This window comes from Antennarius striatus, chromosome 16 (genome assembly GCF_040054535.1).
Source record: "Antennarius striatus isolate MH-2024 chromosome 16, ASM4005453v1, whole genome shotgun sequence".
In the NCBI taxonomy this organism is placed as follows: Eukaryota; Metazoa; Chordata; class Actinopteri; order Lophiiformes; family Antennariidae; genus Antennarius; species Antennarius striatus.
In genome coordinates, this window is record NC_090791.1 from 2,588,324 (window position 1) to 2,608,683 (window position 20,360).

The 20,360-nt window shown below is 48.3% G+C and overlaps 2 protein-coding genes and 2 long non-coding RNA genes across 7 annotated transcripts in view; 1 reads left to right on the forward strand and 3 right to left on the reverse strand.

Moving 5' to 3' along the window:
* The first annotated feature begins 197 nt into the window (after positions 1-197).
* On the forward strand, positions 198-12,071 carry mpp3a (MAGUK p55 scaffold protein 3a). Of its 3 annotated transcripts, XM_068336438.1 has the most exons (18): positions 198-322; positions 3,000-3,072; positions 3,154-3,272; positions 3,608-3,685; positions 3,808-3,888; positions 3,960-4,179; positions 4,353-4,438; positions 4,514-4,588; positions 4,659-4,855; positions 5,249-5,313; positions 5,921-5,941; positions 6,788-6,829; positions 8,419-8,574; positions 8,694-8,774; positions 8,862-8,955; positions 9,361-9,469; positions 9,600-9,728; positions 10,301-12,071. In XM_068336438.1, exons 2-18 carry the CDS (start codon positions 3,036-3,038, stop codon positions 10,478-10,480), a joined length of 1,770 nt encoding a protein of 589 aa, XP_068192539.1. In that variant the 5' UTR covers positions 198-322; positions 3,000-3,035; the 3' UTR covers positions 10,481-12,071. The 3 variants fall into 3 exon arrangements, with proteins under 3 accessions (XP_068192539.1, XP_068192537.1, XP_068192538.1); XM_068336436.1 differs by lacking the exon at positions 198-322 and having other exon boundaries at positions 3,036-3,272; XM_068336437.1 differs by lacking the exons at positions 198-322; positions 6,788-6,829 and having other exon boundaries at positions 3,036-3,272.
* On the reverse strand, positions 1,742-4,063 carry LOC137609425 (uncharacterized). The gene is made up of 2 exons (XR_011038338.1): positions 3,799-4,063; positions 1,742-3,517 (listed from the first exon to the last, which is right to left on the reverse strand). It is a non-coding gene; the product is annotated as an uncharacterized lncRNA (long non-coding RNA).
* On the reverse strand, positions 7,003-16,385 carry LOC137609426 (uncharacterized). The gene is made up of 3 exons (XR_011038339.1): positions 14,097-16,385; positions 13,859-14,011; positions 7,003-7,093 (listed from the first exon to the last, which is right to left on the reverse strand). It is a non-coding gene; the product is annotated as an uncharacterized lncRNA (long non-coding RNA).
* Positions 16,386-18,298: 1,913 nt separating this feature from the next.
* The window catches only part of asic2 (acid-sensing (proton-gated) ion channel 2), a 191,802-nt gene continuing 189,740 nt past the window's right edge, over positions 18,299-20,360 (reverse strand). For both annotated transcript variants that reach the window (XM_068337186.1, XM_068337185.1), the window contains exon 10: positions 18,299-20,123. In XM_068337186.1, the coding sequence (XP_068193287.1) occupies positions 20,022-20,123 (102 nt within the window). In that variant the 3' untranslated portion in view covers positions 18,299-20,021. The remainder of the gene's footprint in view (positions 20,124-20,360) is intronic.

The window sequence follows — 20,360 nt, forward strand, 5'->3', positions numbered from 1 at the left end:
AATTGAGGAAGCATTTCATACAAACCAAAAAAATCCCCCCCATCAATCGTCATCCAGCGATGCTTCAGCCTGAGAGCATCAGGGATGCAGATGGGGGAGGAGGAGGAGAAGGGGGAGGGTGGTGTTTAGGGGAGGGGCCGAGTGAAACAGAGAAAGAGAGGGGAAGAGGCGGACGCTCAGCGACAGCAGGTTTGTGAGAGGAGGAGGAAGACGGAAGGAGGAGGAGGAGGAGAGAACCGAGCGACAGAAGCAGAGTGGCTGCAGCCGGAGGAGACATCAACACGGAGAGAGGAGGAGGAGGAGGAGGCGCCGAGAGACGGAGGTGAGGAGGCAGAGATGCTGACAATCAGCGGGGGTGTCGTGTGCCATCCGGCGAGTGGGTTCCCTTTCTTCCTCGGTATTCCAGCTGCTGGTGGGGGAGAGCCGAGCGTCGTAGCACTGCAGAATGATGCAGAGGGAGGGAGGGGGGGAGGGAGGAAGGGATGGGGGGAGGAAGGGAGGGAGAGGGGGGTGTTTTCATGCCCTACAGACATTACCAAGTGAGAGCAGAAAGAAGAGGGGAGATGGGAGGGAAAACGCCTGCCTCTGGTCAGCTGGTGGGGGGTGAGGGGGTGATGGGTGAGGAGGTGAGGGGGTGGGCAGGTCGGGGTCGTAATTTCCCTCCATGTTAGACATGACAGAAGTTTTTGTCTGACCACACCCTCCTACAGTGAAATTATGGGATTTGTGGTTGCACCAGTGTGTGTGTGTGTGTGTGTGTGTGTGTGTGTGTGTGTGTGTGTGTGTGTGTTCATCTGCATACACTGAATACACTGAAGGAGGACGGAGGTCTACTCGTTGGTAAACAAACAGCTTGTTCAGATTGTTCTCTGGGAACCTCGCCTTCACCCTCGTCCCGCCTCTGGCTCCGCCTCTGGCTCCACCTCTGGTTCCGCCTCTGGCTCCGCCTCACTTCCTGTAAACGTCTCCGAGCGTCAGGTGTTTTTGAGCATCTCTAGCTTTGGCCAAAGATCACATGATGCCGACATGACAACGCTTCCAGGCCGGAGGACAGGAGGAATCGATCTTCTCCCAGAGCCGGGTCTGCTCCAGGGTTTCTGTCTGTTCAAAGGAAGTCGTTATTCGCCGCTATGGCTAACGCTAACTCATGGGAGGAACTCCAGCGCCTCCAGGAGGCTAAAAGCAGGAGAAGGCAGCGATGATTTCTGCTCAGATATACGTTTTGGACTCGGGATCACGTAAACGGTTACCGGCTGATCCCTCTGAGTCTCGGCTAAAAGACGCTCTCTGATGCTAAGCTCTTGTTTTTACTGGAAGAAGAAACAGGAAGTGTGATTCTGTTCCTGGAGCTCTGGGGTTTGTAGATGTGACGTTTGTAGTTGTGTTTTTGTAAAGACGTGTTTTTGTGACTTTAATGTCTGATGGAGATTTTCATCTGATGCTAAAAATAACCAGGACCTCAGGGAGGCGGAGCTATGCATCAGCAGATTTTCAAAATAAAACAACCAGAACCAGAAATTTTAGCACATTTCAACATTTTGCTTCTCCAGACCTATATTACCCACAAAGCAACTCACTTCAGTCAGTATTTACCTATCTCTTAGCCTTCAAGCTAACATAAGCTAACATTTTAACACCTTCTGCTACAAATTACCTTGATGAGCTAGCGACTGACGCAGCTAATGTCTTTAATCTGCATGCAGACGTACTCATCCACTAACTTCATTGTCTGGACACGAAACAGCTTTTTCTTAATTTTAATCATTAAAAAAACATAATACATTCCATCCTCCAACCAATCAGATTGGAGGATACATGTATATAGATCTTCATGCCACTCATTATATACACAGATGACAGTAAAAGGATTCTGACATGCTTTGTTCTCAGAACCGACGCACCTGAGAATAAAGTAACTGCCTCCGACAGAATCTGTTCATTAATTATTCACGAGCTCGTCGCTGTCTGTCTGTCTCGGCCAATCATTTTCTTATTATCCACCGTCAAAGCAGGAGGACGTTTGCAGAAAAGCTTTAGGAGGAGAGAGAAAACTGCAAGCTGGCAGTCTGGAAGCATTAGTTTGGACGCGACCTCACGACCACGTGGGCAGAGATGCAACATAAGTGCTGACATCCAACGATGTATGAATGATTAATGTCTGTTGGGTTCACGAGGCGTCCGTTCACCTGCTAACCAGTAAACACACAGGTTCCTTCTGTGTTTCGGCCAATCGCGCGCCTCGATGGAGTTCAGGATGAATAAGATCGACTGGCGTTTCCAGAGGGAGGAAGGTACGGCTGGAGTAACGGGGGTATCGATCGGTTGGGGCTGCGATCCTCCAGCCGTGTGCAGCACTTGACCCACGAGCTGCTCGTACATCTGCTAACACATCTGCTAACAAAGCTACTACAAGATGTACTGCAGCTAATGACACCACATGAAGAGGCCAATGAGTCAGACCTAGCATGCTAACAAGAAAATACAGTAATCCCTCGTTACTCGCGGTTAATGCGTCCAGGATCACCCGTGAAAAACGGAATTCCGCAATATCGCGACAAACTATATATATATTTTTTTTTTTTACAGTAATTTAAACATTTCTCAACCCTCCCCATACTGAAAACACTTTCATGTTTCACGGAAGTGCGCTGTGTTCCGTGAGTCTCGGAACACAGCGCACTTCAGGATGCTGGCAGCCAATAGCATGCGCGTACGGTATCACATGACTACCTACAAAAAAATCTGCGATGTAGTGCATCTTGAAGCGCCAACAAGCGAGGGATTACTGTACTAAGATGCTATCATTACGAGTCTTTTTAGTATGCTAATGGTGCAGTCCAAAGATTGCTAGCATGCGCACTTGTCTCGAAAAAAACAACAACTGTAATTTTGGGATAATCTCTGTCTAAATGGGACAGTGAACGCTTCACGTCTAGCCCTAGCGGCGCGCAACCGTGTTCTCCCAGCACGGAGGCTAACATCTCTCTCTCCTCTTCCAGATATCTCCCCCCCCGACCTCCTCGCCGCACTGACCCATGAAAGAAGCCATGCCGGTCCTCACAGCGGGCGCCGGTGAGCCGAGGTGGAACCGATGGACCGGTGTCACGGTTGTCATCGGCGCTCACGCAGGTTTTCTGGTCTCTCTCTCTGCAGGGCTGCACGAAACGCTGGCGTTGCTCACCTCCCAGCTCCGCCCCGACGCCAACCACAAGGAGGACATGGTCTTCCTCAAGGACGTCTTCAGCGAGAAGGGGCTGGGCTATCTCATGAAGGTGGGAGTCACCAGCCAATCAGTTCATTTTCACAGCGGAATCAACACAGCTGACCATCTAAGAAGTTTTAGGGGGCGGTAAATATGTGAGGGGGAGGAGTCACAAACTTGGCTCCTCCCCGTCTACCTATTTGTTTGCTGCCTTGACTCTGGGACCTGGTGGGGGGTTTCTTCCTGTTAAAGGCAGCTTCTCCTCTCATCCGTCTCCAAGTTCTTCTCATGGGGGGGTTGTTGGGTCACGTCTTCCTGGAAAACAACGTCAGATGTTTGTTGTTGTTTGTTGTGATATAAATAAAATGTAAATAAAAGTCAACATGTTGGGTTTTTTTTTTGCAGATTCATGAGAAACTGAGACAATATGAGAGACAGAGTCCAACACCCGTCCTCCACAGCGCCTCCTCTCTGGCGGAGGACGTAAGTGCAACACACACACACACACACACACACACACACACACACACACACACACACACACACACACACACACACACACACACACACACACAGGAGACACACTTCCTGTTTACCTCCAACAGGTGGCGGAGGAGCTGCAGAGCGGACCAATGAGCACGGAGGAGAAGGAGCTGCTGCACCTGCTGACGTCGCCGCACCTGAAGGTAAAGACAGAGGCGGAGGTGGAGGCGGAGCTTCATGATGCCATCTCGCTCGCTTGTTTCCGTCCCATCAGGCCGTTCTCTCCGTGCACGACATCGTCGCCCAGAAGAACTTCGACCCCGTGCTGCCGCCGCTGCCCGACGACTTCGAGGACGAGCTGGAGGAGGAGTCGGTGAAGATCGTCAGGCTGGTGAAGAACAAGGAGCCTCTGGGGGCCACCATCCGGCGGGACGACGCCACCGGCGCCGTCATCGTGGCTCGCATCATGAGAGGCGGCGCTGCCGATCGAAGCGGTACACCAGTTTCACCACAGCTCCTCCCCTTTTAGGAGACAAGGGGCGGGGCCAAAATCTGCCATTAGGCCATTCATTGAAGGCGCGCCTTATAATCCAGTGCGCCTTATAGTGAGGAAAACACTGTATTGATCTGTGAGCGAACCTCACGTCTCTGTCCTCCTTCTTCTCAGGTTTGGTCCACGTTGGAGATGAACTCCGGGAGGTGAACGGGGTTTCTGTCGTCCACAAGAGGCCCGACGAGATCAGCCAGTTGCTGGTGAGGAGGTTCTGCTCCGGTTCCGTCTATAAACTGGTGCCATAGAAGTCAGATTTAATGTACTTTAATCGATAGTCCCAGTCCCAGGGCTCCATCACCCTGAAGATCATCCCGGCCGTCAAAGAGGAAGACCACCTGAAGGAGAGTAAGGTGAGGACACCCGGTACGACGAGCGCTTCTCCAGCTCAGTTTGAAGTTCTCATCCGGTTTGGGTGTCCAGGTGTACGTCAGGGCCTTGTTCGACTACGTCCCGCTGGAGGACAAGGCCACGCCCTGCCAGGAGGCGGGGCTCCCCTTCAAACGGGGCGACATCCTGCAGGTGGTGACCCAGGACGACCACACCTGGTGGCAGGCCAAGCGGGTGGGGGACAGCAACCTGCGGGCCGGACTGGTCCCGTCCAAACAGTTCCAGGAGAGGTGAGGCGGCCCGTCTTCGGGGGGGGGGGGGGGGTTGTTGGATGCGTTTGTAATCTATTAAACCGGCGTTGGCGGTTCCATCCTTGGGAGGGGGGGTCAGCTGTGATTAGATGGTATGGCGAGGGTGCCGTTGAACAGAGCAGGAGCGATCGCGTTATAATCTGGAGGTAAGACGATCAGAGCGCCGGCACGCCAACGCCAGACAGCTGATGGATTAACGGCGGCGACGCATCCAAACAAAAGCCCGACGCGGCGTTCTGTAGGGTAAACAACGTTTAGAACATCTGTCGGGATGGAAAACATCCTGACGCGACGTCACGGAGGGATACCTGAGCCCATCTGTAGTCACATGACTGAATCTTCTCTCCTCTCTGGCTCCTCCTCCTCCTCCAGGCGTCTGGCCTACAGGATGAAAATGGGAACGCTCCCCAATCCAAAGTCCCCCAAAAACCCCGTCTGTAAGTTTCTTCTTCCTGGGAGTCCTCTGCATCATTTCATCCTTCACTTCTGCTCCGTGATATGGATGGATGGATGGATGGATGGAGGGATGGAGGGATGGATGGAGGGATGGATGGAGGGATGGATGGAGGGATCACAGATATGAATTAATCTGTTTCATGTTTGCTCCATCTGGCGGCGAGCGGTCTGGATTAAGCGGTTCCAGACCGCCTGACCAGCTGCTCCCACAGAGAAACAAAGCGAAGCGTCACGCCACCGCTCCACGCCGCCGCCGTGGCGCCGTGGAAACCACCGTCTCTACGCGGTGGGCGGGGCTGATCAGGCCCGAGCCGCATGGAGACGAGGGCTTAGCGCTACAGCAGCTAACGCCGCTAACACCAGGACCCTCTGGTCAAATCCTCTAAATCACAGCAGGGGTCCTTTAAATGTGACCCCACCCATCCTCCTGCCCCCCCCCCCCCGTCCCGTCCTCCCCCCATCAACTCCGTCTCATCTGTGACATCAGTGATGACGAGTCCACAAATCCTCATGTCGTCACGTCCTAAATCTCATCCTCTCATCATCTTCATCTCTAACGTCTCGCTCTCTCTTCCCTCGTCGCATCAGACGACCAAGGATGTGACAAAGGTGGGTCACATGACACGAACACGCAACACATGGCACGCTTAGTGTGTGTGTGTGTGTGTGTGTGTGTGTGTGTGTGTGTGTGTGTGTGTGTGTGTGTGGGGGGGGGGGAGAGAAAGCTCACATGTGTGCATTTAGGATTTCTACTGCTCCCAGCTTAATTCCTCCCATCCTGCTGTTAGTGCGCCAAACCAGGAGTGTGTGAGTGTGTGTGTGTGTGTGTGCGTGTGTGTGTGTGTGTGTGTGTGTGTGTGTGTGTGTGTACCAAGTGATGTTCAGGCGGAACAGCATCCCTGGAGACTTTATCTCCACCAAACAGAGGTTGTTAAAAATAACAACGGCTCCTCGTTTCTTTTCTTCTGTTGTTGTTGTTCTTGTTTACTCGCTGCTGTTTGTTTATTTGTTGTCTTGTTTTCTTTTCGACTCAACATTTGTCTTCGATCCAAAATTAACGCACAACATGTTGGGGATGTGCGACAATCGTTCTTGTGTTGTGGGTGTCTTTGGGGTGTTGGTGTGATGAGCCTCAGTCGTGCATCTTTGGGGAGGTCGGTGTGTGTGCTGTTGTGTGTGTGTGTGTGTGTGTGTGTGTGTGTGTCGGTGTGTGTGTGTGTGTGTCGGTGTGTGTGTCAGTCGCAGAGAGTCTCTCATCTCGTCCCGTGATGTTCAACCCCCCCCCTCAAGCCTCGGTTATCGGCTTCCTGTCCCTCCTGGCTGCCCATTCCCGCTGCTACCTGCCTGGCCCCGCCCCCGGCCCCGCCTCCTTAACTCCACCCCCAGAACTCCTGAACTGGTCCAGGTGTCTCACCCTGTGCTGACCCCCTCTTCTCCCTGCTTGCCTCCCTACAGAGGACTGTGACTGTGAGGGCTATTTCAATGGACAGTACATAGGTGAGAGCGTGCTCCTCCTCCTCCTCCTCCTCCTCCTCGTCCTCCTCCTCTTCCTCCTCCTCCTCTTCCTCCTCCTCCTCCTCGTCCTCCTCCTCTTCCTCCTCCTCTTCCTCCTCCTCCTCTTCCTCCTCCTCCTCTTCCTCCTCCTCCTCCTCTTCCTCCTCCTCCTCTTCCTCCTCCTTTCTCCCCGTCTGCTCCTTGCCTGCTGCAGCCTGTCTGTTCCCCCGGGGGCTTTTTGGGCTGTGGGGCAACATCGCCTCCCATCTGGGGCGGGGGGGTTGAGGGATGAGAGGAAGGTTACGTCAGGTCACGGGGGTCAAAGGTCACATCAGAGGACGTGTTAAGGGTGTGGAAACACACACACATTACAGTCAAACAAACAAACAAACAAACAAACAAACAAACAAACTGGGATGCCGGCGTTGCCTGGAGGAACTCCTTCACTCTCTTGTCCTCAACTCCTCTCCGACCTCCCGCTGACCTCCCCCCCACGCCTCACCCTTCTCCAGCCAAACCTTTACCCGCCCCCCCCATCACGTGAGCTGTCATGCGCTCTGCTTGGTGCTGTCCAGCCCCCGCCCCCTTCCCTCCTCCATCCCTCCGCCTCCCCCCCTATCCAATAATAGGATCCTCCATCCCCTCACACCCTGCATCCGACTAACTGCCCCTGCTGCTGTGCTGTGGTCAGTAAGCCGCTTCCCCCCCTTTTCCCCCAAAAGACCCCTAACCGCACCCCCCACTCCTAACCCCACCCCCCCCATGAGGGCCCTGCTGCGTTGGACGCATTGCACACTCAACCAGGCACGTTTGCTGCTCGTTCACCTGTGTGGAGGTGTGAGGCTGGGGTGTGTGATGCTCTAACGCCGGTTACAGTCTCTCCTAAGTGTAAAGCAGTGGCGCCCTCCTGTGGCCAGGTGTTTTCCTGGGAATTTTATTCAGGTACAGTTCCCGGCTCATTCCCTAAGGTACACACCACTGATGGGGGGGGGATACTGACAGTCCTGGCCATGCGAGACCCGGCTTTGCAGTCTGCTGACGCGGCGTTTCTCAGGGCCAGGCTGTCCTGTCCTGCCTCAGCTCTGTAGCCTTGTTCACAGCAGCATGACCTGTTTGGATCGCAATGTTGGGGAAGTGAACTTTTGTTTTGAGCTGCTGAGGGAGTCGCGTTTCAGAATGGATTCCGAGAACGTTTGGCTTCAGTCTCTGTCTTGAGGAATTCCACCTGATGTGTTTGGTGCCAGCTGCATGGGAGTGTTTTCAGTTGAAGCATGATCGCCTCCAAGTTCAGCCAAGACGTCACATTTTTAAGCATTTACAAAAAAGAGCGATCTATTCTCATCCGTGTGCAATATCTGCTCCCCCCCTATTAATGCATGATTGTCAACGGGTTGGTCTCAAAGTGTTTTGACTATGTCTGCTCCTGGCAATCACCGATGTCTTTCTTTACACGGGGAATAAAAACAGAGTCGCTTTGCATCGTGAAGCTGAAGTAGCTGCACTTGTGTTGTGAAATCATGCACAGATCCTTCTAAGTTCCACAAAAGTCCAACCCGTGGCCTTTTCTTTCTCTCTGCTCCTCGCTATTATAGCCGGTTTACGGAGGAGTTTCCGGCTGAGTCGCAAAGACAGACAAGGATCTTCAGGAGAGGGCTCTGATTCCGGGAATCCTGAATTCCTGACCTACGAAGAGGTGACCCGCTACCAGCAGAGGCCCCACGAAAGACCCCGTCTGGTGGTTCTGATTGGTGAGGTTTTCACAAAACGCTTTCCTGTTGTGATAGTGACATCTAGTGGACCAAATGGTGCCTTGCAACCTCCTGATGAGTCTTCTCCTTTGATGTTTTTCTCTCCTCGCCGTGTCAAGGCTCGCTCGGGGCAAGAATTAATGAGCTGAAACAGCGGGTGATTGCAGAAAATCCACATCGTTTTGCAGTGGCGGTTCCACGTGAGTTACCTTCACACACAATGCACTTATATGAGCCAACAACACAATACACACCCACTTAAGGCTGGGCAACCCGTGTTTCCATAGATACCACCAGGCCCAAGAAGCCTCATGAGAAGGAGGGTGTGGAGTACCACTTTGTCACCAAGCAGCAGTTTGATGCCGACGCTTTGAACAACAAGTAGGTTGAAACGGGGTGGAAGTTTGTTAAAAACTTTTAAATGACATTTAGGATGGGCCTGATGAAGCTCCAGAACCCTGGATGGTCTCCCATCCCATGATATTTTCTAGTTCTAGCCTCTTGGTGGTGCCAGCATCCTGATTCCATGGATTCCACTGGCTACATAATACTGGCATAGATCCACGATTGTAGCCTACCTCCAGCAGGAAAACCCAACAATCCCTGTCATGTCAGCCCAACCATAAAATTCCTGCAGATGTGATTTTCTTTCCAATCTTGGTGTCCAGGTAGCGGTCATTTATGATTACTTAGGAAAAAGAGGCTTTTACTCTTGAAAACTCTTCACAAAAGCCAGTCAAGCCTATAGTTTGTTTCCCGCTAAGGTGAGGCTTTGTCTCTCCTCAGGTTAATCGAGCACGGGGAGTACAAGGAGAACCAGTACGGGACAAGCATAGAGGCTATCCGCTCTGTTCAGGCCAAGAATAAGATGTGCATAGTTGACGTCCAGCCTGAGGTAAGTTTACTGAACATATGTTCACGCGACACCCAAAAGTGGTAGCACAAGCCGTCGCCTCAGACCTCTTCCCGTTGCGTCTGACTCTGGACCTGCTTCTGTTCTGATTGTAAACCCTCCACCACTCCAGGCTCTCAGAAGGCTGCGGACAGCCGAGTTCAAGCCCTACGTAATATTCGTCAAACCTCGCGTTCCAGAGAGCAGACGTCGCCGTAGTGCCGCCACTTCACCAGGAGGGGGCGACCATGGCCGCATCACAGTGAGTCTCAAAATGTTACAGGTTGAAACTCTCTGAAAGCAATCACAAATATCACTGGTATCCGTTCTGACTCCCAGTTGCCCTCAAGGTTTTTGCATGTTTAACAACAGAATTTTGAAAATAATCTTTTGGCACAAATAACATAAAAATCTGTCAAAACGTCATGAGTAATTGACAAACATGTTCAAAAAGATTTATCTTCCAATTTTCAAAAATTTCAAACTTTCTACAAACTTTCATCAAAATCCAATTTTTGTGTAATGCTGCGAAAAATCTACGACAGAAACCAACAAATTGGCAGAACCACCTTTGCCTGGGTAAAAATTGTAAACCTTGGAATACCCATCACAAGTTGTGTGTTATTCCAAGTTTCTACCTGTCTCCCCTTCTTACGATTCTACTGAACACCACCAAAAATTGTTGGCTTTTGTACGTGAATCTGCCACTAGCGGGTGATGGTTCATTAAATTTATTGCTACTAACAACTTTTAGATCCTGCTGCTCCTGACCATGAAACAGCTTCATGGTCAGACAAGGGAACCAATCCATGTTGAATTTGCTTCCTGCAACAGGACGAAGACCTCCAGGAGATGCGTCAGTCCGCCATCCAGATTGACCAGCAGTATGGACATCTGGTGGACAGAGTTCTGATCAAGGAGGACTCGGCCAGTGCCTGTGCTGAACTGAGGGGTATCTTGGAAAGGCTGGAGCGAGAGTCCTTCTGGGTGCCCGTCTCTTGGGTGCGGAACTAAACCTACAGGCATCCTTAAGAACTTCACAACCAAGTTTACGAAATCCTGCAACAGTCCTCTTCTATTCCCCCCTTCTCTTGAGATGCCTGCCGGCCTGGACTCTGCTAAACTTCCTCTATGTGACTGATGCAGGGCTGGTCAACGCGATACAAATTGAGGCACTGAAGGGAGAAGATGGCTTCAGAGAATACCTCATGGTCCGGGCTGCTGCAGCAGATGCCCAAAAATTGTACTGATACTTCCTCAATTTTTATTCAGGTCTAATTTATTTATTGACTTAATGACCAGAGACGAAGGAAAGTCTGTCGTTTATGGCATGGAATTCCTCAAGCTGTTACGCCAGCGGCGCCGTTTGCCGGAGCGCGTCGGGTTTGGGATCCCACTCAGCCGACCTCTCAGTCAGCTTTACTGTGACTCTTGTTGGAGAACCTTTAGTAGCATGTTTTTAGTGTTTTACAATTCAGCCCAGTGCCAGTCACAGAATGCTTCCTGTTCTCACTGCTCATGCATCCTGAAGTAACAGCCAATCATACACTCAACAGGAAATCAATATATAACGTTAAGTGAATGCCATTTGAAACTGCTGTTTTTACTCAAACGAATCTTATTCACGGATTGACAAAAAACAAAAATCCAAACGGAATGTAAGAATTACTTTTTTTACAAGACTGTTCAACAAATCGCATGATTTCTGGTTATTTATTCTCAATGTACGAACTGTAAATGTTCCTCCTCGTGCCAACGAAAGATGTCGTAGCACTTCAACGCAACCTGTTTACCGTCAATCCCTGGGAATTCACGTGTTGGTGTGTACAAAAATGCTGTGAACAAATGTGTGGATGATTTCGGTGTACCTACACTTCCACCAACCTGAGATGTTCCTTTTACACACAGGAATGTGTTTTTGTACAGTTTCCTTGCACATGTCCGGATTTTGATTGTCGACCAAGTGTCGGGTTCTAGATGTTGTTTGTGATAATCAGGTCTTTGCTTCGTCGGTGTTGTCAGAGGCTAACCTGCAATCAAACGGATGTCGGTGGAAATAAGACCTCGTTGGCGGTGAGGAAACGGATAAAACAGTTACCGTCTTTTTTGTTGTTCTGCAGAATCTGTTGTGTAATAAAATGAAAGCACGATAGTTTGTAAAAGAGGGTGACTCCTCTAGCTAAGCTCCTACCGGCTTCATCTGATGGAAAACTGGCAAAATTCAAGACTCTCTTTTTAAAGCATTGCTAAGATCGGGGTAAAGGGCTTTGTTTGGTCCTGATGTTTGTCTCAGATTATCTGGTTATGTTTGGTTAATCTCGGAGGAACAACTGGACCATCCAAAGTCTTTGACCAGATTTCAGCCAAAGTACTGGGGAAGTACCTTATGGCCAATGTGATTATTGACGCTTGTGTTCTAATCAATATAGACCAAAAACCACACCAATCAATGATTGTCACAAACGTATCAGTTGTACTCCGGCTTTTCTTTCGGGTCCGATAAAAATGGTGTACTTTAAAAACAAAGCAACGTGGTCTCGATGTCTTCTTATGCTGTACAACCCAAAAAACCCTGAATGTTCAGTTTGTACCGTGACATGTACAGAGTGCCATAATAAAGCGAGCTGAATCAAGTGTCCCTGTTTTTACTTGAAATGTCGGAATACTTTCTATTTTTTGGGAGGAGTGGTAGACGAGATGAAGTCTTTTGAATCAAGTTCTTGTTGATAAATTTGGGAACAACTGCACTGATTAGTTTTTGAAAGTATTTTGGGAGCCAATCTGAAAACAATTAGAGAAGAGCTGGCGATTAATCTTGTTCTTCCATGAGTCTAAAAATGTATTCATGACTTTCCAGTGGTAAACACCTTCTTGGACTTTGCGCTCATTTTTCCATTACTGTGTCCATTCAGTTTTCATAATTGAAAAAAGATATGAATCCCATTAATGAGCCCTTCAGCTCAGGTTCTCAATAAGTGCTGCTGGGCTTATCATCAATTCTTTCTCTCCTATGCAACCACGTCTACGAGAATCCCTCGACTCCTGAGACCGCCGCCGCCGGAGCTCATTGAACTGAGTAACAATCATGGTAATTACTGCTGCACAGAGGAAATGGAGCTATATGTTAGCATGGAACTGCGCTCAGGTCACGCTTACATCAAGCGACATTAAGGGGAATCAAAATATGCCCTGGGACACAAAGACATCACCTTCTTTCCTGGCAAAGGCTGAAACCTTTCATGCTAATCCATCCAGACGGTTATGGGTAATTAAGTCCACCAATGGGAGTTGGACAAGGGTATGCGATCCATTTAATGTGGAAAATGTAGATTTCATTGAGGTTTTGTGGGAAGCTGGACCGCAAAGACTATCCCAGATGCAAGACCACGTTGGATTTCAGGTCCACGACCTGAACCAGTCTTGCTTGGTATGAGGTCTCTGAAGGGTACGCTGGGTTCCAGATTGCTCAACCAATGCTAACAGTCAGCATGCTAGTCTTTAGCAGTTATGGTCAACGTGTAAGCTGCGCCACTTTATCGCGCTAACACCGCATATTATGAATCTTCAGTTATTGTTTGTTTGCATTTCAACATAGCCAAGCTACGTAAAGTAGCACTCTCTCTCTTTCCCTCCAGTTTAAGGAAAGCTAGCTGAAAGCACCGCAGCTTCAAATGCTTAATGAAGTTAAGGGATGATTATATGTGTCCATCAAACGCGCAATCATAATCGAACTGCAGCTTTAGTGTGTTGGGTTAGCGCTTACCGATTATACTTCAACTCAAACAAGCTGCTTAACCCCGATTTACAACCTGTAGCGAAGTTCAGACGGAGTTAAGCTTTTCTCAAGGACGATACACAGAACAGACAAATAAGAAAACAAGATTAAGAAACCAGGCTTTGCTTTTATTAATATTCTAATAGATTCAAGAAGGCTTTCTGGAAGGTTTCACGTTGTGAACCCAATTAATTCAGTGTAGAATATAATCAAATGGGAGTTGAGACTTGATGTTTAATCATGAGGATAATCATAGACGGTGTTTTGAAGACTGTACGCTAGTAAAATAATAAAAAACACCGACACGAGTCTCGTCCGAGGCGGGTCTTCGACTCATCTGGGCCTTGAAGGCAGCAGTAATGATGATGTATTGAGCTATAATTGAATCGGAGTTCAATTACAGGTATATGGTGTTTGGCTCAGGAGATATAGTGGTATTTAGCGCTCGACTCTCATGTGAAGGCTTTTTTTTTTTTATTCGGAGATGGATGAGGCGACCTTCAGATTAAAGAGGGGGAACTTCTGGCTCATTTTCTCGTTTGAATTATGGGGTCAGCGTGCAAATCACTCCGAAAATAAATGTTTGTTAGATAAAGACTGACATTGGAGGAAATAACCTTGTGTGGAAGAAAGAAGGCCCGTCCTACCCGGGGCGACGTCTCCGGGGCAGATGTTTGATTTGCTCTTTTCAAACGATGATGAATGAATGACGCCATTCTCCATCTGCTGTCCTGAGTCAGCGGCTGCGTCCATCCTTAACCTGCCAGGTGCTGTTAGTTTGAGAGGTTTATAATCGGTTCTTAATGCCACACTTTCAAACTAAAAGCATCACGGAAAGAAAGAAATTACATTTACCTGACAGAGCTTGAAAATCCACAACGTGGCCAGAAGTATGTGGGACACATACTTGGAGCTTCCGCGTCTTGATTCCATTGATGGAGGGTCAATTGGTTCAGAGGTCGGTTATGTCGGGCTACGGATCAAAATGATCACTAATCAATACCAGTAGGACGAGGCTGAAGTAATCCCTCCAGAAAGTCTTAAGGAGGTCAATTAGAACCAATCTGTTGTGACACATTCTTGGACGCCATGCATTCACACTGATGGCTGATGCTAACTGACATCCTGGAGTGTCGTAGAGACTCTCTCATCATTAACGAAGCGGGAATTTGGGCCAAATTGAAATTTTAAGCGTTTATTATATATATAATTTGCAGACAGGGAAGAAAACTGCTGCATCATGAATTTCCTCCTTCTTCCTGGAGGAAGGATGACACATTTATTCTTTTTTTACTGGAGGTTCAGTCTTCAGATGAAGTGACCCGTTTCACCACTAGATGGCGCAGGCAGAACATCTGGCCGCACGATGCAGGACGGACATATTCGAGACAGTAAAAGATGTTTTCACCCTTAAAATGGTTCAGTGATGATAACATTAACATCTTTTTCTGACTGCCTGGAGGCGGCGAGTCACACTTGACTTTATTTACTCTCTTGTGCTGTGAGATATGAGACAAAATAAAAAGCTGGTAAATACTTAATGTTCCAAAGCGACGCTTCAAAAAGAAGTCACGTTATCGAATCAGAACTCAACATCTGGTGGCAAACGGCCCACGGCGCCGGTCGGCTCCTCCGCTAGCAGACCATCTAATCTCATCTCAGGTTGTGTGCAGCATGAAGGCCTCTAATCTCCACAGATTACCTTTTCCATAATATGACTGGTAGTGAGCAGCTTTCTGTGTGATGGATGAGCCATGGGACGAATGATTGCGATAGCGGAGACTCTCCCGTGAAGGTTTTCCTCGTGTCTTTGGTTTCATTAGTTTGGTCTTGATCTCTCCCGCCGGTGATGCTATCGATCAGCGGTTGGCGCAATATATTCCACCGAGGACCGCACACACAAACACACACCGAGAAAACGAACACCGACACACTCGGATTGATCTATGATTTGCAGGCTCTATTTTTCATTCATCTGATTTAATCGAGATGAAAAATTTGAATTTCACTTCATTAAGATTGGAATTAGCCTCGATTTCTACTCGTACTTTCCGTAGCTTCCAGCAGCATCGGGCGGCGATGTCGCGTTCCTTCATTTCTTTGTCCCCCTATTGAGGGCTTCAAGTGAAGATGATCGATGTGTCTTAATTTAATTTGGTTATGTTGGAAGAAATTATCCTTCAGATCTTAAAATTGAATCACATCTTAATCACATTTTATATCTTTGCGAAAGAACAGATCTAATCTCGGAGTCTTGATATTTAGAGTCTCCAGGTTTGGAATCCAACCCAGAAACTGTTCGCTGTGGCTTGTTGAATAAATAACCTCTTTTAGCTCGCGTCCCCCCCTTACCCCCCAAGGGAAACAAAGATTTGAGACAATCCAGGATACAAATGCGAACATCTGATGCGGTTTCTTATCAGAACTTTGATCTTCTCTTCACACGACTTGCGTTTCAAAGTCTTCCCAGAAATCCCTTTGAGCGATTTTGTTCGCCGCTTTTCGCTCGACAGGCCAGGGCGGGGGGGGAGGGGGCTTGTGGGATGTCACAGCCTTGTTGCTCTAATTACAACAAGCTAGCATAAACTCCCCGCGTACATCTGCAAAACGTGTCCTGAAGGATGTCGGGAACGCTGACACGCGACATCTGGCCAGGTGGATGCAGCTGTCGTTTCATTAGCCAAATGCTTTATTAGCCAAGTTAACTATTCGGAATGCCACTGATTTCCCAGGAGCTTGTTAGGAGAGCAGGAAAAAGCACCCCGATGAGACTGTGGCTTGTGATTAAATTAGCAATTACCTAGCTTAAGTAATAAACAGAGTCAACAGGTAATTAAATATGATTTAGCCCCAGGTAGTCGACGGAGAGTGTGTACGTTACATCGGCTTGGGGCGCTGTGGCTGCTGGGAGAATTTCAATTAGCAAGCGCTAACACACACACACACAACCTACAGACGGGCAGCGCTTTTCCTCTTCGGTGTCTGGTTGTAGATTAAAATTCAATCATGATGCATATTTTAGGATGTTACTGGTTGATCTCAAGGTGAGCTAGAATCCCGATGCGCCAAGAAAGCTGAAAACCTTGGCTAGGTCTTGCTAGCGTGTAACTTTCAGGTGCATTTTTTAAATCACACATTTCTTTATCTTCATCAAACAGAAACAACTTGTAAAACAAAATAAAAATAAAAACAAAGACACGTCACGTCTTCCAAAAACAATCCAAACATTGAAAATCGGTGCAAACAGAAAGCAGGAAATATCAAAAGCCTCTCTTCTTCAGACACAAACGACTCGGTTGGTTGTTTTTTGCTGTCGACTTCTGTAAAAGCAAACATTTAACCTTAAAAGAGATAAAAAATACCTCCGCAGATGAAGATAAACCTTCTGTAGCTGTGAATACTCGCCTCCTCCAGAACCAAAAGCGCATCGGTGTTCTTGAAACCTTTCGTTGTCGGTGCACCTTCACGTTAAATACTCACTGCTGCATCCGTTTAGTCTGAGTTCGACCTTTTCTTCCAACACGTGAGCTGAACACCAACACGCTGAAGCATCTGACCTTATTGTTTCCTGCAATGGCTTTTTAAGTACTTGTGAAGCCACCGCTTTGTTGCGCTTCCCAATCTACCGAAGCGACCAGCGTATTTACAAGTTTCTGCTGCAGCAAATCTGACCTGCAGGCAATTTCCTCTCTCTGTTTGCTAAATGAAGCGCGAATGAAGTCCAGCCTGCAGCAGCTAACAGACAAGAATTTGTCGCAACGCTTTTGAATATTGGTTAATAATAGAAGCACAATCGTTTTAACTCAAACGTGTAACCAGTTGCTGTGTTCTTAAGCTATTTGAAACCCGATTGGACCTGCATGTCTCCTAATGGCCACCATCAAACATTCATTAGACTGGAACAAACGTGTAACCGAAATATGTGACAGCTCCTCTCCGAGCATCGCCGCTATCGCCATCGGGTCGCCTCGCGCTTAATAAAACTTGACCATAAAGCTGAATCAGGATTCAAGCTGATTTTTTTCCGGTCACTCCGGCTAGACTCCACCGATCATCCCAGCCGCTGTGATCATTTAAGCCCCAATCGGAGAACACTTCAGCCGGAATTAAGGGCCCCTATCACCCATGTCAGACAGAAATTGCGCCTCGGCAGCTGGAGTACATTTCATCCGACATGACGTAAAACTCCCATTTCTTTCTGGAGGATTGTCAGGCTCTTCGTGTAAATTCACTCCTGCCCAACTCCAGCTTGTTAAGAAGTTGAGAGCATCTCTCAACTCTTTTCTGAGAGGGCTTCGAAGTTCATCATCCAAACCTCCAGAGAAACAAAAAAACAACAACGTTCAACTCTGCATTTGAATTTTGATTCGTTAAAAGCCGGACGCTTTTCGTCTTTTAATCCTGTATGAGTGAGCTCAGCCGATACCGGATGCTTCGGCGCAGGAAGTTGACAGCAAAACGAAACTGGTCGATGAGAAATCGACTCGTGTCAGGAGAACGTTCGCCCGTCTGTCAGGAGGTGACACTTCTGAGCGTCGTTTGTTTGCTCTATTTGAACATGAAGATTATTTAATAACTGGATGACATGTTTGCCTGACTGTACATGGGATTTGCGATCTGCTGCCCTTGTTGGTATAAAATCCACCGAGGGAACAGGATGCTGCAAAAAAACATTTTAATTTAATAGTTTCACAATAAAAACACACAACTGTATGCGGCATCACAAAATGAGAAAAGTCTGTCCTGCGATGACATCTGAAGCCACAGTAGAGAGAAGAAACAGGGTGTTGTTGGCGGGGAGGGGGTGGGGCACACGCCCGTCTCGCCCGCCATCAGGTCGTTTGAGGGTGGCGTTCGTCCGACGCCACGACATGAACGGCACACGAACAGCAGGCGGAGCACAGATGGGAATCAAACAGTCTCACAAAGCACTCGCATCCATCCCTACCTGGAAAGTACATCACCATGACGACAGAGACCAGGATGATCGTGGACCAGCGAACTCGGATACACGAGGAGGATGTGTGTGTGTGTGTGTGAAGTGAACACGACAAGTGTTTTATCTGAAAAAAGGTTTTTACGTTTGCATCGTTAATTTACACGAGAACGATCTTTTCAGGTCAAACCTTTTGAAAACTGGGATTTCTTAAAAACGCCACCGTAGCGTTGTCGTGGAAACGAGCAAAACGCGTGATGTCACGGCCCGTACATGACAACAAAAATCAACATCAGCTGTTTGGTATCATTTGTGCTGCAGACTCTGTTGATTTTATTTACACTCCTCAAATTTAGACTTCTCAAACCACCTTGATTTTGAAATGTTGCATCGCCCCCTACTGGTGGGAGGAGCATTGTTTTACAAGGAGTTTGGTCTGGTAAAAAACAAACAAATGGGGATTTGGTGCAAAACCTTCGCTTCAGACGATGCCAAAGCTTCACAGGAAGCTGTTTTTGAAGGGAAGCTTGGCGCCCGCTGAGGAGCGTGTCCTTGTTTTTAGCGTGACATTCAACAACTAACGCTACTGCTTGTTACACAACATTCTCACCTACTGGGAGCTGCAGATTGATGTTCATTTAAATTAGCTCTGCTCCAGGCATGTCTGCATGGTACCCGTTTTTAGGAGAAACAGAACACAGATATTTACACCGTAACACAGCAGATGCCGCATCCTTAAAAAAAAAAAAAAAAAAAAACCCCGAGATGAACCCTCCACAGTCTTTTTTATAAGTAGTTTTTACAATTGTTTTAAAAAAAAAAAACACCTTTAAATTCATCCAATCGGTTTGAATGCCGCCTATAATAAAGCGGTAATGGATCTGTGAATTATCACCTTATCTATTAATGAAATAACGGTATAAAAACACTCTGGACATATTTATTTGCTGCAGTGATTTGCTCACTGCTCGCTGCCGGGCAGGGAAATAAATTCAGATTCTACCACACTTAGCTGATGCTCAGCAAGAAGCCAGTCATTCATTCACATAAATTAGCAGTGAGAGGATGACGTGTCTCTAAAGGCGTCTGCAGACGCCCGTTAACGAACCCTGGAGTCACGCAGTAAACATGCCTACTAGCCGACCGAGTAAACTGGAACTGACAGGTGAAAAATTGAGCAAAACGTTCAGGTTTCAAGCTGGATTTAAGCTTTTTTTTTTCCTACAATCCATCACCAACCCCGTCCCCTACAGGGTAATTAACAAAACAAATGATAAAAACGCTCAATTTTCTCAGGATGTATGATTTTAAACAACCATACGCTCAAATCTGTACATTCGAAGATGGGGTAGCTATCTGCGTGGCGGTTAGCGACGCATGGCGCACATGTACAGCAAAGCGACACCGCGGTCCATTGTAGCGTAAGCAAAGAGAGCGAGATAGATCCACACATGCAGTTTGGAGAGTCCAGAACCAAATCTGTCCAGTTGGTTTGGCAGTGACCGACATAGAAAGGTGTTTAGTACATAGATGTCTGCGACGGTCGTCCCGCCCAGTGATCTTCTGTGTGCAGGTTATTCGGGGACACGGGATCCCGGGGGCCATCCTCCCACTAGAGTCCAGTGTGGAGTGACGGAGAGGGCCGATGAGTCAAGCCGACAGCTCTTTAATCCCCATTAGCGCCTCAGACGGGACAGCGTGACACAGCACGGCCCCTGTTTTTGTCCTTGTCTCTTCCCCTCCCCTGTTAAGGTCCGGCATGGCGCTCCAACAGCGGGTGTAGCCCTACCGACTCCAGGCAGGCTCCTATCGTGATAGGCTCTGAAGGGAAGGGGGGGAGGGCCTCAGCAGGCGATCTCCTCCAGGGTGCTGAGCGTCGTCTGCAGGGGGACCGTCACTGTGTGGCTGATGGACTCTGAGTGGTTCGCCACCGGATCGCAGGAACTCTGGGAGGAAAGATTGAAGCGTCTTAGAGCCGCAGAAAAACAGATGCTTCTGATTGGGTGGCTAGTTCTCAGGGAGCTTCATGCTTTACTGCCTGGGCTGGACAGCTAGCCACCAACAAGCTAACAGGATAGCGACACGCTAGAAGGAGCACCTTCAATGGGACTACAGTTTAATGAGGAGGTCATCTGCAGTGGAGGAAAAAGTCCATTACATCTGAAACTTATTTAAAATGACGC

Excerpts from the sequence above, each read along its gene's own strand:
- mpp3a (XM_068336436.1), top strand. The coding sequence starts at position 3,036 with ATGAAAGAAGCCATGCCGGTCCTCACAGCGGGCGCCGGTGAGCCGAGG. Across the intron at positions 4,180-4,352 it reads CGGCGCTGCCGATCGAAGCG|GTTTGGTCCACGTTGGAGAT; the intron begins GTACACCAGTTT and ends CCTTCTTCTCAG. Across the intron at positions 9,470-9,599 it reads TAGTTGACGTCCAGCCTGAG|GCTCTCAGAAGGCTGCGGAC; the intron begins GTAAGTTTACTG and ends CCACCACTCCAG.